Source organism: Pholcus phalangioides, unplaced genomic scaffold (genome assembly GCF_987345545.1).
Source record: "Pholcus phalangioides strain wild (caught in Gottingen) unplaced genomic scaffold, Ppha-v1.0 ptg000007l_1, whole genome shotgun sequence".
In the NCBI taxonomy this organism is placed as follows: domain Eukaryota; kingdom Metazoa; phylum Arthropoda; class Arachnida; order Araneae; family Pholcidae; genus Pholcus; species Pholcus phalangioides.
The window spans coordinates 45,203,873-45,220,598 of NW_028301600.1; the positions used below are offsets into that span (position 1 = coordinate 45,203,873).

The 16,726-nt window shown below is 34.3% G+C and overlaps 1 protein-coding gene across 3 annotated transcripts in view; it reads right to left on the bottom strand.

The window, feature by feature from the left end:
- The window catches only part of LOC149085353 (uncharacterized), a 77,624-nt gene that overhangs the window by 30,083 nt on the left and 30,815 nt on the right, over positions 1 to 16,726 (bottom strand). Inside the window, exon 3 of one of the 3 annotated variants that reach the window (XM_089233317.1) lies at positions 5,428 to 8,714. The exons of the other annotated variants lie outside the window; for them this stretch is intronic. Coding sequence (XP_089089443.1) covers positions 8,482 to 8,714 — 233 coding nt within the window. The 3' untranslated portion in view covers positions 5,428 to 8,481. Of the gene's footprint in view, positions 1 to 5,427; positions 8,715 to 16,726 lie in introns of those variants that run through there. 3 annotated transcript variants of the gene reach the window in all.

Below are 16,726 nucleotides of genomic sequence, written 5' to 3' on the forward strand. Positions count from 1 at the left end.
TTAGTGATTCACATGCTTGCTCACTGTCTAAGTCATTCTTTTGATGATTCACATGCTTGCTCACTGTCTAAGTCATTCTTTTGGTCACTCATGTGCTTGCAAACTCTATAGGCCACTCCTTTGGTTACTCACTAACCTAGCTGTTGCTGACCTTGCTGTCTGTGCAGAAGTGGATTTATTGAGATTTATACAAATTTTGCCGCCCTTTTCTAATTGTTACAAACTTTCTTGGCCACTTATTCCTCAAATTTGCAACACCCTCTGAACTTGCCGCTTGCAGGCTGCTTTTACGGTCAGGTATGCTATATTCATGTGCGAGTGTAAATTTTTTTTTGGCAGAAATATTTCATGTAACCAGGTCTGTAGGATTCCATTCCACAATTTCTATTCACTAACAAGTAAGAAAAAGGATTTACGTGTCTCTTAATTCCCTTAAAAAATGTTTAATTTCTGATTCATTATTTAATTTAGTTAAAGCTTACGAAATTTATTTTATAAACATATTTCTTTTTGCATTTAATTTTTAGGTAAAAGTTCGCTTAGTTGAATCAATTTTTTAAATCAATAAGTTCTGTGAAAATGCCTGTTAATTTATTAGAGATATATGTACGTTGAGGACTTCATTGGCCATATTACCTCCACCTGTTGGGAATATGGTCAAAAGGTAGACTCATTGGCCAAAAAACTATTTTTTGTTATTTTCCGTTCAGATAAACCACGGAATATTAATTTTTGTTTTATTTTAACAACGCTTCGAATTACTTTTTTTTTAATATTATCCATTTTTTAGTATTTTTCATACAGGTTTCAGCAAAAATCACTGAAGCTCAGCATGTGTGAGTGTGGATGTGTTTGGCCATATCAATCACACTTACCTTACTTACGAAAGACATGTTTTAGATACAGTGCAACCTCGGCGTAACGATATTTTGAAGTTCCGAGAAAAAATGTCGTTGTAGAAGGATTATCGTTGTCGAGAGACATCATTTTCATCACACACCACCAAATTTATGTTGTTGTTGGCACCTTTTCCAAATCTGCGTTGTTAGTATCATCAGAAAGAGTGCTTTAAAGTATTCCACCCATCGCGAAAAATTGTAATTAATTGGTTGATTAATGAAATTTATTCAGATACACATTGCCCTGTAAAAAAGTTTACCGTATTTCACTTTCGTATCCTACAGCCAAAGTGACAGTACCAACAGCTTTATCAACATTTTCAGTGATCACGTGGCGCAAAACACCAAAGTCATTAAACGCTCTTGGAAGAATGAAAGCAAGGGACGAAGTTAAAATTAAATTCAAGACGATTTTGAGCGAAACATAAAAAAATATCGCTGTAGCGGTTTCAAAATCTTTTTTAAAAATATCGTTATAGAGGGATTTATATCGTAGTAGAGCATATCGTTGTATGTGGAGAGGTGTTTAACATTAGTCTAGAGGCGACTCCAAACAAGATTTGAAAAAATATCGTTGTAAAGGGATTTATCGAGTATCTTTGTAGCGAGGGAGGGGTTTTTTCACTGAAATTAAGTTTTTACTTTGTGCTTTATTCGTATCTAATACATTTTATTTCTTCTCGAGCGTATAAAATTTTCGCTTTATCACAAAGATTCCGAAACTTTTTATAAGATAGCCACAATAAACATTTTAAGGATAAGATAAAAGAAACAAAACGATAACAAGTTTAAAAAAAAACAAAAAAAAACCCGCTGTTATTGTAAAAAATAAAAAAATTCCGATAAGACATTAAGACATATTACTTCTCAAGTGCGAACTGACACTCGCTGAAATCCAGCGAATATGCAAAAAAAAAGTAAATAATAATAATAAAAGCGCCATTACTCATCCGTTGTGGAAATCTATTATATTCTTGGTTGAAACGATTTCTATAACGCGTACAACAACTATTTTTATTCATTAATCTACACCAAAGAAGGGCAAAAAAATTGTTGATATTGCCTGTCATGAGTGAAAACGAGTTTTGACAAATAGTCTTGTACTTTCAGGTTTCTACTGTATATGGCGCGTGACTTTTCGAGAAACTGGATTTAATCGAATTTTTGAGGCTTGAGACTTTCTATGACTAACTTTCTCAACTGGACTACATTTCCAAAAAAAACAAAAAAAAAAATTTTCAATTGTTTATTAACAGCGAGATACGCTGCTCGAAACAATCAGGGAATGCGTATTATACGGCTGGTCCGATTAATCGGTTCGGTTAATCGATCGGTAATAGGTAATCGCAGTTAAAAATATTTTAGTGGAGTTGATCTCTCAATCCGATTAAAATTCGCGTGTTGTCTTTTATTATGTACCTATATACAGGGTGTCCTGTAAGTGCAATGAGGCCTTTACCTCATCAACCGTCCGTTGCAATTGCATGATTCCAATATAAAAAATGTTCAAATGGCGTTCAAAAAATACCCTGTACCAGTTTTGAGAGTGAAAATACAGTTTGTCATAAAATTAAAAATCTAAATTTTTATACTGTCCCCTCGTCCTGTAACTTCCAATTCGAAAGTTGTTGCCTTTATCTCTTGAGGCTAACAGAAACATTTTATGTTTCTAAGTACAATATCTACTAAATATTTGAATTCAAAAAATTAGAGAAAGGTTATCAAAGAACGGCAAAAACTAACGGACAATGCTCCTTTCCCTCATTTATGCTGCCCTTCCCTAACTTTTCTCCGATTTTTGAATTCAAATATTTAGCAGATATTGTACTTAGAAACAAAATTCGAATATCTCACCAACTATTGCACTTAAAATATTATAATTTGTAAGGAAACATTTTATTTTTGCGGATATTATGCTGAGGTGAACTCGGAAAGAAAAGTCATCTTGTCTCCTCCGGGACTCGAACCCAGGCCCTCTTGCATACCGGACAAGCATGCTACCATCTACACCACTGGAGACACGACCCTGCCTACCTTATTTCACGCATTGTGGCGTGAGGCACTGAAGTAGACACTAGTGGCCTCTCTTAACTTTAGGAATTGGCCCCCAAGTGGGACGGTTTAGAGAGATAGATGGCTTTTTCTCAGCCCAAGATATCAAGGAAACATTTTATTTTTCTTTATATTATGCTGAGGTGAACTCGGAAAGGAAAGTCATCTTGTCTCAGCCGGGATTCTCACCTATTTTCATGACCAGCTGACGTCATTGCCCTGACAGAACTATGTGGTGCGCCAGCATCTCCTAGAGATAGAAGGACTTCGCAGTCTGCTTGTGACGTCAGTAAGTAGTCCATTTTCCCTCAGAATATATTCAGGGGAAAAAAATTCCCTGCTCGTGCCAGTATCATCGTTGTGAGGAAAAGAAATGATCGGGCTCAGAATTGGCGATTTCTATGCCCCACATATGCTATGCACGTTTTATGTGATGATGTCGTTTGCTAAAAAAAGCATCGGTCCACGATGTCACACAGACCACGCCCGCTGAGCCAAGGAGGCAAGCGCGACTTCAAAGATGCAACAGCCCTTACGATATATCCCCTTTTTCGTACCATAAGTTGCTTGGAGCGTGGCTGTCTATTACAGCAGTCCAACTGCTCTGCTTGGAGTACAACAAGTCTTGTTTATTACATACGCAGAGATTTCAAAGATGATTAGTCAAAGCATATACATTTGGATAAAGAACTGGCAGTCATTTGAACAACTAAATATGACATAAAATCCAAAAGGGAGAAGTGCAAGTTAGGATCTTTAACAAACGACAAACTTACTTCTGTTTCTTGTTGTCATTAAATAACGTACAGCGTGTAGGAAGTTGCGCCGTTTCTACAGAAAACGTTTTTTCTTTAGTCCAGCGGTTCCCAAATACTTTTAGTCGTAGACCCCCAGAAATTTTGATGCCTGCCGTAGCTCCCACTTTTAATCGTGGACCCTAGGGAATCTTGGTGTCTGCCATGGATCCCCTCCCCATAGAAGCACAAACTACAGCATCGAGAGAATATTCTCGAACAATGGACGACATTATATCCAGTATACTAGTAAATGAGATAGCGATGCCATCTAATGGATTGCAAAAGAACTACAACAACGTTTCATACTTCTATCGAGAGGTGTCGTAAAAGTGCAATTTTTGTCAAATCATAACAATATTACTACTATAGTCTCAACGGTGCTTTTGCACGTTGATTTAATTAAAATTTTTATTTTTAAGTAATATATTTGTATTGATTTTTTTTAAAATCATTAATTTTTTTTATAATTCTACAATCGGGCCGTGGACTCCTGGGATCTAAACACAACCAATTGGGAACCGCTGCTGTAGCCTTATATTTTTAGGTGCTACTTATTCCATCGGCGAAATTACGGTACTTCAAATTTATTCAATTTTTAACAGATTCAAACTTTCCGTCTTATACAGACATACTAGGTTATAACGACTTCGATGTCAAAAACCACCTGATCCCATAGAGAATAATGCAATATACCTCGCTTTTGACGTAAACGAAATGCAATGACTTCGGATACAACGACATATTTTTTTTGCACTTTTGCTTTCGTTTTCGCGGAGTTTTTTCAAGAAATTATTAGAATTTGAGCTCAAGATATTGATATGACTACTTTCTCTATTGATAAATACGACAGCATTTGTGGCATGATTATTCCCTCATTATTCAGGTTCCATTCATTTAGCAGAGTTCCTAGGATCAGCGGATTGTTATTGATTTTTTTTTCTGCCAAGCAGAGGTGCCAACATGAAGAAAACATTTATGGAAGGGGGGGTTAAAAGTTGCCAGTCGTTATGAATATACGGGACTCAAGCTTGTTCGCCGGAGGGGGAGGGGTGCGTTGCATTGTAAGGGAGTTTGGCCTCCTTAAACAATGTATTAGTGGGGGGGGGGTGGTGATGAAATAGCCTCAGTCCCTGTGGGTTCTGGCAACTATATCTCCAAGCATCAGGGCCCCCAACTCTGTTTAATCAATGTATTCATTATAGTATCTCTTTCTGGTCTTATTTGAAAGAACTTCTATAATTTACTTCAAAGCTCATTTTAAGAAATCCATCGTGGAAAAACAAAACTCATATTTTTCGTTTTTATCGTGAATCAGATTTCAAAGGCGTGTTCTGTTGAGGGTTGATACAAATAATGCAAAAATTAACAAAGCTTGTAAAAGACCAAATCGACTATTTCATCATAGAATCTGATTATATGCTTCATACGAGTACCTTAAAAAAACCTCGATGTAGTTTCACGATATCTTCAATGCCGTTACAACCGAGTTTGATTGTATTACTGTGAAAAATTCTAATAATTTTTAATACTCATGAAACTTGAATATCTCTATGAAATTTACAGCTCCGGTAGAAACTGATTCGAAGAAAGTTATTGAAAACTCATTTCCATACAGTACGATGTGCTTTTCATGACGTGGACTATTGCCACAGCCGTGCGTAAATAAATCACTTATTCACTAACAACAAATATATCATTTTAATATACTGTTATTATTAAATAAAGTACAATCGATGCGTTTCAAAGGATATAAATTTTTCTTATGTTCTTTTATAAACAGAAATTGAAATTCATAAAAAGAATTTATTTATCATATATATATACTGTAATATAAATGAAAAACGAATCTTGTCACTTTAAACAAAAACGACATCATGTTCATTAAGATATTATATCCATTAAATATGGTTTCTAAAAAGCAAAATAGGAATTTACAACGAGCTTCAATACGATATTTTACGAAACACCCAAACCTTGCGAATAACTGTGAAGTTTTCGAAAAAAATGTTCTTTGGTCGTTTTACGTTTATATTTTGCGTTTTCGCAGAAACGATATTCGCATTTATTCATAATATGGCACAGATGATGAATACTGGCATTCGTATTCAGCCCTCAGATATCAATAAACGTCAACCATTAATGTAAACCAAGGGTGCCCTTTTGAGAGTGAGGGTCACTTCATTTGTTTGTGTGGAAACGAGTCGCGGGCCACTTGAGTTATCTGGAAATGTACCTCACGCCACTCGGGTGATCCAAAAATGTGCCGCGGGTCACTTGAGTTATCTAAAAATGTGCCTCACGTTACTCAGGTGAGCTGAAAATGTGCCGCGGGCCACTTGAGTCATCTGGGAATGCGCTTGGATTTATTTGAATGATCTGGACATGGCTTCAAAGCACTTAAGTGATCTGGAAATATGTCAAGATCCACTTAAGTGATCTGGAAATATGTCAAGATCCACTTAAGTGATCTGGAAATATGTCAAGATCCACTTAAGTGATCTGGAAATACGTCAATATCCACTTAAGTGATCTGGAAATATGTCAAGATCTTAAGTGATCTATTAAAATGCTGCGGGTTGTTTAAGTGATCTATAAAAATGCCGCGGGGAGCTTAAGTGATCTGGCCACTCGAGTTATCTGCAAATGTACCATGCGCCATCTTGAGTGAACTGGAAGCGCGCCGCAGGTCACTCAAGTGATTTGGAAATGTACTTCAGGTCACTTGATTGATCCGGATATGTGCCATTGGCAGCTTAAATGGTTTGGATTTGTGGGATGGGAGGGGGCAGCTTAAATTATCTGAAAATGTGTCACGGGACACACTTAAGTTATCGGATAATCTTTTGTGAGGTAACCCCATAATTTTTTATGGACAGTATATTTATATTTTATCATAATTATTAACTTTTTATTGCTCTTATTGGGTTGCTGTATTTTTGGTATAGTTTAGATATGTATTTTTTATGGACATCTCTTTCAATCACCTCGTTGGGCATTTTGTCTGTTGTGGCCTTTGTATTTGTATTTGTGATTGAATGGTTTGATTATTTGTCGTCAGCCGCATTTGACGCGCGGGCAATTGGTTGAGTATTGTATGATGTAAACCATAGTTTTCCAAATTTTTGCTCCATCGCCGTTTTGTTTTAAATTTTTTTTGGTCATTGTGGCAAAACTCAAGTCAACCCATAGGATTCTATACTAAGCCCAAAACTTCTACCGCCCCCGGATCCTTTCATCTCCTCCGGGGGGGGGGGGGATATTGTCCACTTTTGGAAACACCGAGCTAAGTAATTCTGATTATTAAACATCAACTGATTTTAAATACAGGATTAAATATTTATACTATTTTTTGTACGATTCTTATAAGTCACTCTAGCACTGTTAGAAAACAATCACATCCAAACAAAAATACGGGTAATATCAAAATATACCGACGGTACATTAAAAAATCTTCATTAAAAGTAATTATGTCGTAATATAAAACATCATAATCATATATACAGCATGTACATAAAGTTCTACCCGGGCTTTTTCCTTCTTAAACTTTGGTTGTAGACAAAGCTTCAATATTCACATTATGGTGCATTTCCGCGAACAAATTAATTTTTAATAAATTATTATTATTAATTATTTTAATAAATAATTAAGAATTAATACATATTTTTTCTTATATGTTTTCCCCAGTTGTTATGTCTTGAAACAGTTTGTCCTTTCGGAGATATGTAAAATAAAAAAGTTTCATTGCGTACGACTTATATCATTCTGTTTGTTGGCCTCAGGAAGACAGAGCAACAACTTTCTAATTGGAAGTTAGAGTATAGGGGGGAGGCCGCATAAAAATTTAGATTTTTTGTTATTTTATGACACATTGTATTTTCACTCTCGAAACTGGTACAGATTGATTTTTGAACACATTTTGCGCATTTTTAAACAAAAATTATACTTCTACATCAAACAGTTGATGAGATAAAAGCCGAATTAGGACTTACAGCAGGGCCAGAACTAGAGGGAGGAGGGGAGGGGCAACTGCCGAGGCTGGAGAAATTTGGAGGGCGACAGTTTTAGGTAGGAATAAAGAACACCGTGTGTGTTATAAAATTATCGAATTTTAAAGTTGTGGGGTGCGGCAAAAATTCTTAGTTACGACCCTGCTTAAAGGACACCCTGTATACAGATATATTAAATTTTGAAGTTTGATGGAGGATTTCAAAAAATGAAAAAAAAATCTAAATTTTGAAATTAATTTTCAAATATGTCGGAAAACTTGTTTCATTTGTCATATTATTGCAAGTACAAGCTTTCTCTGATTATAATTAGAGACTGGGAGAACATAATAAACCAAGGCCATAACTAGGTTTTTAGGCGCCCAGGGCAAACAGGATTTTGCCACCCCTTCAACTTCAAAAATAGATAATTTTATAACGGTGTTCTTTGTTCTCACCTAAAACTGCCGTCCCCTAAATTTTGTCGCACGGGGCAGTTACCACTCCTGCTCCCTTCTATTTCCGGCACCGTAATAAACCTTTAAAAATTTTGTGATTGTTTCAAAAATTAATTTATTTATGTAAAATTACTATAATACAAATATTTAACTTCATTTTAAAATATTTTTGCGATTGAAAGTTTTTGTCTACCACCAACGGTTGAGAAGGCAAAGGCATGCGTAAGGACGAACTTTCTGGATACCCTGCATATTTATAAGCAATTTATGCTCATTTTCGAGTCCATTTCTTTTACTCTAATGATCTTGGACATGGTTCAACTTCATCAGGGGTTTCATCTCCTTCATCGTCTTCGTCAAGTTCAACTTCATCAGGGGTTTCATCTCCTTCATCGTCTTCGTCAAGTTCAACTTCATCAGAGATTTCATCAGTTTCATCGTCATCATCGGTGTAAAAATTTACATCGACATAATCTGGATCCATCCCGAGAATCATATTCATTTCTTGCAGCAGTTCTTCCGTACCTATCATTGAGTAAATATTAAATTCATCAAACTGGTATAAGTAAACATATACGGTATGAAAAAACATTGGGAAGCATGTGGGGTCGTTTCACGAAGAGTATCTCTAAAAGGATTAAACAACTGAACATCCAACTATGATAGTGACACTTCCGTAAAATAATAAATTAGGAGAAATTACAAAATTTTAAATTTCAATACGGCTCTAAATAAATAAAAAATGGCAGTTCAGGGGTGTCACGGCCATTGAAGTCGAATTTTCGAAAATGACTTCAAAAAATATTTCATTCAATTGCAAATAAATTGCTAAAAATTTCGTGCCAATCGGTTAATTCGTTCTTTTATAATAAAAGAGAGAAAGAATTATATATATAGCTTAAACGCATACGAGAAAAAACACATTGAACGCGATTTTCACAGATTGCAGTTTGACGCTCATCCGTAACATAAAAAACCTACGGCCCCAAAAATTCTGAAAATTTTGCAGAAATGTTTATTTGACTTATGTTAGAAAGAATATATAAATTTCAAAAGTATAAATTCAACGTTTTTAAAAAAATATTTGTCAGTTGGTCAATTCATGTATAAATCCCAGGTCCATTTTAAGATGAGGTAATGTTATTTAGTCAGTTGAAATATAGACACAAAACAATTAGGGGCTAAGGAAGCTTGTGAGCCGACAAAAACAATAATTGATATATGTTTACTGAGAATTGAATTTTCTGGATGTTATGCCGAAACCGATATTTGGAAAAAAAAAGTGATTTGTCTCCGCCGGGAATCGAACCCTGGCCCCCTTGCATACCGGGTAAGTGCGCTAACCAATACACCAGAGACACTTTTCAATTCCTCATAAAACGCGCATTAGTAGCGTGAAGCGCTGAGTTGTGTCAGCAGCCTCTTAACTACAGAAATTTTCGCCCCAGTTGGCGTTTTTGTATGAGTCTCAGTATGTTTCAGGCCGAAAAAATACCATCTCTTGATACATGTTTGTCGGTAAAAATGATAACGAAAGGAAAAAAAAAGAAAAAATTCATACACACACACATATATATATATTCAGAGTGGGCAAAAAGTCCGTAGAAACTTTAAAAATTCATAAAGACCGGAAAAATAACCGAAATAAAAAACGGTTTGCAGGGTTAGCATCGCTAAGTCACGGGAATTTTTTAAGGCAGGAAAAAAAGTAACAAAAACAGCCAATAGGTGGCGCAGACGTACACAAGTCAAAGAAAATATACGCAAATAACGAACAGAATGCCTCCAAATCGTTTATTACAGCAGTAATAAACAGCAGGTCATGTTCCACATGACCACCACCACAGGGGATAACATATTGCAGGCGAGTCACAAATCCAGCAACGGCAGAGTGCAGCAGATCCACATATACGGTTTACAACGGTGAACTGATTGTGGATTAGGAGCGCAAGTTCTTATAACCGTCTCATTTGCATATTTCCACCAAAGTCGCTTGTACCAGCGCTACCTATCGGTTGTTTTTTTAGTTATTTTTTTTCCTGTCTTAAAAAATTCCCAAGACCTAGCGATGCTAACCCTGCAAGCCATTTTTTATTTCGGTTATTTTTCCGGTTTTTATTAATATTTAAAATTTCTACGTACTTTTTGTCCACCCTGTACATATACATGTATATAATACTAACAATAAGAAATAAATGGCAACAGGAATGAACAAAAAAATCGGAATTCAACGACTTATGCAAGATAAAAGAAAATTACAATGCCATTAGATTACAATGCCAAATAAATCATTTAAATTTTCTTCAGTTAACAACTAAGATTTTGAATTTTCAGAAAAATGTAGATGAAGATTGTTCACTTATTAACTGAACAAGTAAATTAAGTATTTCAGGAGCTAAATAAAGGAAAAAATTTTAGAAACGAGTTCTATTTTTCCTTGGTGCCTGTATAGTATGACGTCTAAATTTTATTCCAGATTCACGTAATTTTAAATTGAAATGGGCTACTTCTTTTATAAAACATTTTTAAGCGTTTATAAAGATACAAATCTTGTAGAGGGAGTACCTTTAACTGACTGGAAAGTGGAAATGCATGCATGAGTCTATTTTTACTCAGAATGATGCGGATGAAAGACGAAAAAAAAGTTTTTACGAAAAGTGTAGAAAGATTGCTGAAGTATGTTCCCTCCATTCTCTCCACATGTAACGTCATAATGATTGTCCAGATTCTACTAATGCAGAATGAAGCAGTTAAAGTTATTAACACGTCGAATAAACATTTTTGCAAAATTTTCAGAATTTTCGGGGTTTTTTTTTTTAGTTTTTTAGTCTTACGGATGTGAGCTCAAAAACTGCAATATGAGAGAATAGCGTTATATAGAATAGAGAATATGTTTTTTTCTTGTATACGTTTACACTGTATAGATTCATTCATTCTATTTTATTCATTATTTCTTTCTTCTATTATGAAAGCACAAATCAACCAATTGACACGACATTTTTTACATTCTATTTGCAATTGAATGAAATATTTTTTGAAGTAATTTTCGGAAATTCGACTTTAACGGTCGTGACACCCCTTAACAAAACTTGTGCGCCTTTCTTTACGACACTCAAAGAAATCCATCCCATGATGAGAGAGAGAGAGAGAGAGTTTGCATAAAAATTTACAGAGATATCGATAAATGAAATTGTTGATTTTGCCAATTTTTTTTTGTCTGAAAAACTTTTAGGACGTCGAGAGAAGACGTGAAAAAAAATCAAAAATTAATCTCTCTCTCAGCAAATTTTTATTCAAATGTTACCAGGTGAATTTCTTTCAGTATAATAAACAGAGGAGCAAACTTCACTACAAAATTAACTTGTTTTTTTAGTGAAACTCATACAGAAATTTTAATTTCAATATTTCCTCCAATTATCATTTTATTGAGGTGTCACTATCGAAGCTGAAATTTCTTTTTCATTCTTATCATTTTCCATATTTTATTTTAATTTTGGAATCTACATTGAATTTGTATCCGTTTCGGACACTTTTTGTGATATTCCTTATGTGATTGTTCGCAAAATCGTATCAGATACTAACTAGCCTATCAAGATATTTGCATTATGGGAATGACAAGAACGCAGTATTGAAATTTATAAAAACTCCGGTGTATCATCTTTATAGTAGTATTATTATAACAATTTAAACGATATGTAAATATCTTAAAATTATTATTCATTACATACTTAAAGGACACAGCGTACCCCGTTCAAAACTATACTCACATTTTTTTATCATTATTTAACCCTTTAACAGGCAAATAACTCCGTAAAGACCTCTTATCTTGGCATTGACAAGCCCAGATATTTTGTAAGTTGATTTCTCAATGGAAAACTTTTCCCTATACCCCTTAGTTTGCACCTGCTGAAAATCGGAAGAAAGCCTACTTTATTAAAGAAAGTTATTCCATTTTAAAGGTGGAGGGGTGTCTATTGATTTCTAATTGCCACTTGAAGGGTTAATGGAGAAATTTGTCTACAAAGGCCATTTTACGCAATTGACATTGCCAGAAATTACATGATAACAATTTTTAAAAAATTTCTGCATTTTAAAACATTCGGTGACCTACAGTAAGGGTTTAAATAATTCATTTTAAATATAAATATATTTTAAAATTCTTTTTACTCTAATTTAATTCACTTACATAATGAACATTTTTTTTGCTTAAAGATATCAGATAATTTTGATATAATATTAAGTTAACAATGCAAATATAACTTGTACATACCTGTGATTCAATTAAATCTTGCATACCACTTAGTCGAATGATTCTTGATGGATATTCTGAGTTTGGCTCGTCTTCTAAAACAGACAGACATACCTGATACAAAAAATTTGAATTTATCGACACTCATGATCTGCTGTTCTGATCAGATCTGAATCATGCGCAAGAAGTTTCTAATACCTACCGGATAATGTAAATCTTGTAGAACACAGACTAGCGATGTTTTTTATTCGCTCCGGTTCTTCTCTCAGACATTTTACTTGCCATTAGTAACATATTCGAGGGGAAAATATCTAATGAAATAGGTTTATGAGTTTTTTTTAATGAGGTGAACGTGCCTAATACCGCACCCCTTGGTTTTCAAGTGATGTGAATGGGTGCTGGAACATATAGTGGCCATTGTTTCAACTTGTTCTTTCATGAACTAGTCAGCTCTGAGTTGTCGCTGATACAGTGCGGATGTGTTGTGTTGAGACTTGTAACTTTATATTTTTTTCAGACTCATGAAAAATATTTTTCATTGTAAAGATATATTGCTTCAGCTACATATTAAAAATATCTAGGTATTTAGCAAAAGTTTTGAAGTGTGATCGAAATATTACTCTTGTTCCCCCCTAAGTTGATTCAAGGCAAGTTTCGATGAACTTCTCATGTAGCTAAACCCGTCTGAAGAGGTCATTTCTTTGGTGGTGATGTGCCTAATATCACACTCATAAAGTAGTCCAAATACCATTAGATACAATATTTGGATTACTTTCATGTATTCTTTTAAATTTACCTTTTTTCCCCTATTTTTTTAAATCAAGCAGGTGTTAGTCGGAGTTATTTCCTGTTTGCAATTGTTAATTTGAGTCTAGCTCTAAAATTTGATCCAAGCGTTTTCTAAATGTTTAATTAGAAAAGAAAGATGCTGATATAACTAGAATTTCTGGTAAGTTATACAAAGTTCCTCAGCCAAGAAGCAACATTTCCAAGTTCCAAGCAACTATTTCTCACTATAAATTTCAAATCCGAGACAAAATTTTTGTACTCCCAACCTGTGCAATATTAGGTTAAAGTTGCACAGGTGTGCAACTTTAACTTTAGCACTGGTGCACTGGTTGCACCAGTGCTATAAAGATGGTTCATCTTTATAACACTGCTATAAAGATAGTGATATCGAGGTTAGTCTATTTCTCCCCCCAAAAAAATCGATATTTCCATAATTTAATATCATTATGGGCAAAAAACACATTTTGTCTACGAACATATTCCATCAATCCTTTCCCCCTTTTTGAGCAATCCAGCAACTTGAGAATGAAAATAGGTGTGATATATATATTAGGCATGTTTCCCCTATACCAATTATTAAAAATAATATTTCTTGGTTTGGTCATTGCATCGGGAGACAAATAACGAAACGTAGCACATCTTTCTAGACTTACATGCAAATGTTCCACTTACCTGAGCATTGATCGGAATGAGGTCGCAAAAATAGTGATGTTGTATATAATGACCAGATGACATTGCTTTATTGCATCAATAATTTCAGAAGCTTTTCATGAATGATACCGTTCAAAAAGACGAGTATTCACAATACTAACGTAAGCAGGCGATTTTCCATGAGAATGGATAATGAAAATTTCCCGGTACTATACGAAATCATATACTCTGTACATCATAATAAATACGAATTATGGCCAAATTCACAGAGTTTGGAAAAGTAACATATACCGCAGCAGTATGCAATGTAATAGGAAAAAAGACTATAAATTTCTATTTATGATCGCTGACGAATGTCTAAGGATTAAAAAGGCTTAATGTGTCTAAATAGTGAATTATTTGGCAAAACGTGACGATGGATCCAACTGCGTGAGGAGAGAAACAGCATAAAATAATAATATAGAGCATCTCATCACGCAACACTTGGAACAAGGTTGGGAAGAAGGCGATACCCAATGTAAAAAAAAAAAGAAGGAAAATAAAAGATTCAAACATTCAAAAAATAAATCACAGATAATACCAAAAAGAAAAAAAAATCCAACTATGGAATCCGTCCTGATGTTCTCATCTCAAGAGGCGGGTGTGGTAAGAAAAGAAAAAGAATCATCCGATAAATTTGTGTGGTGGAAAGTGCAAAAGAGAAATGCAATCATGGCGTACATATAATTCAAGCGCCCAAAGACAAGGTGACTACTTTACGAGCAAATAAACGAACGAAACGCCCAAGCATTCCATAAACTTGAGCTACAGGTTAAAATTGAAAAGTCTTTCTAAAGCCTTGAAGCCGACTTTTAACCTGCGGCGGCTTCAAGGCTTTCAAAAGATAGAAGAAAAAAACTCTTTTTCAATACGGAATAAATTATGGCTCAAAGCCAGGAAAAGTTTTACACCAGATGGCACATGTGGTAATTTATACGTACAACCTTCTCTAATCATTTGGTTTTTCACATTTACGGCGTTAATTTATGCACTTGGAAAAAATAAAAAAAAATAAAAATAAATTGTTTGTGAAAAAAAACACATCTTATAGACGTATATATAGAACATTCGGGTATTATGTAATAGTCGGGTGATATGAAATGTACTGGGTTTTCTGGTATGACCGCCAAATGGAATAGTGATAAAGTACTGTTGAAAAATGACCCCATAATGCTATAGAGTTAGTGTAATCACCATCACCACGGCTGCTATAAGAGAACATTTGTTTTTCTACTTCCTGAAATTTACTCAGACAAGTTTACAAAAGTGTTTATTAATTATTGGAAATGTGTCCATTAATTTGAAACTAAGCATAATGGGCATAAAAGTGTTTTATTTTATTGCGCGGTGCTAATTTTTAGCTTGCGATTCTCTCCGGGTAGATGGAACGCTATTTTTTCACAGATGGTGTATCGGGTAATGTGGAATACTGTAAGCATTTTCCGAGTTGGGCTAGAATACCTCTTGAAAATGCAAAGTTTACTAAGGTAAAAGAGGAAAGGTGTCTAGAAATAATGTGTCCTGTTGACCTTGACGGTTTTGGGGAAGATTAGGAATATTGCAATTGTGACTCTTGCAAATAGACTATGACACCAGCACATCCATTACAAGAAACATACGATGAAATTTTAATTTTCATTGTCATAATCTCATTAAATCTTTAAGGTTTCAGGTTTCTCTATCATGTTTCAAATTGAAATAATAATAAAAAATAAATAAATAAAAAGGGTATTCCATATTACAATTGAATAATCGACGTTAGATTAACCCAAAATTCCAGAAAGAACACAGCTATACGCGTTTCGGAACTATATGAAGTTCCTTCATCAGTAGCAGAAACAAAGAACAAGAAAGTTTTCTTTCGATTCTTTCTTGTTCTTTGTTTCTGCTACTGATGAAGGAACTTCATATAGTTCCGAAACGCGTATAGCCATGTTCTTTCTGGAATTTTGGGTTAATCTAACGCCGATTATTCAATTGTATTATCAAACCCAAAAGGTAATTCATTTCTGTATTCCATATTATCTGAATGTACTCTATATCCATATTTTTTCTCACTTGTATTCGAATTAACTAAGCTTTTCCCTCATTTCAAGTAACTAGGAAATTTTCAAAATATAAATATTTCTTATTTATTTACCTCAAAACGATAGATGGTAATTGTTGTATTCCATAACACAAAGCCCTGTATTTGACACAAGTTACGTCAAAAGTAAATACCCTTCAATTAAAAACAAACATCTACAGTAGCTGTAAATGCATCAGTTGAATCAAATAAATAAGTGAAATGTTTAATATGTAATTATGCGAGTGATGTTGATTGCAAGTTCCTGAATGGCTGCTATAGAAAAATAAATGAAATTTTAATTGATCCCACAAGAGTTTTTAGAAACACATTCCCTTTATATAGATAGTGGGGATAATATGGAATACCACTTTTATTTTTTCGATTATTCCAATTTAAAACATGATAGAAACCTGAAACCTATATTTCTATAAAACTTGGATTTCAGTCGTTGCATTGACAAGTGTACAGTATTTAGTAATAAATGATATGTCTGAGAAAAAGGGCATTTAAAAAGGCGTTTTTAGGGAGTAATATGGAACAGGGGGTTCAAAATGAAGAAAACAAATTCGAATTGATCAAAAACAAGATTTAATTAGTCTATGACAATTTTCATCGTTTGTTTTTGTAATTGATGATGTGATAGTGTCGTGCTCTTTTTTCAAGAGTCACAGATGCAATATTCTTTCTCTACCCCAAAGCAGTTAAGGTGGCCTCGCAGAGAAATAGGACACATTATTTCTA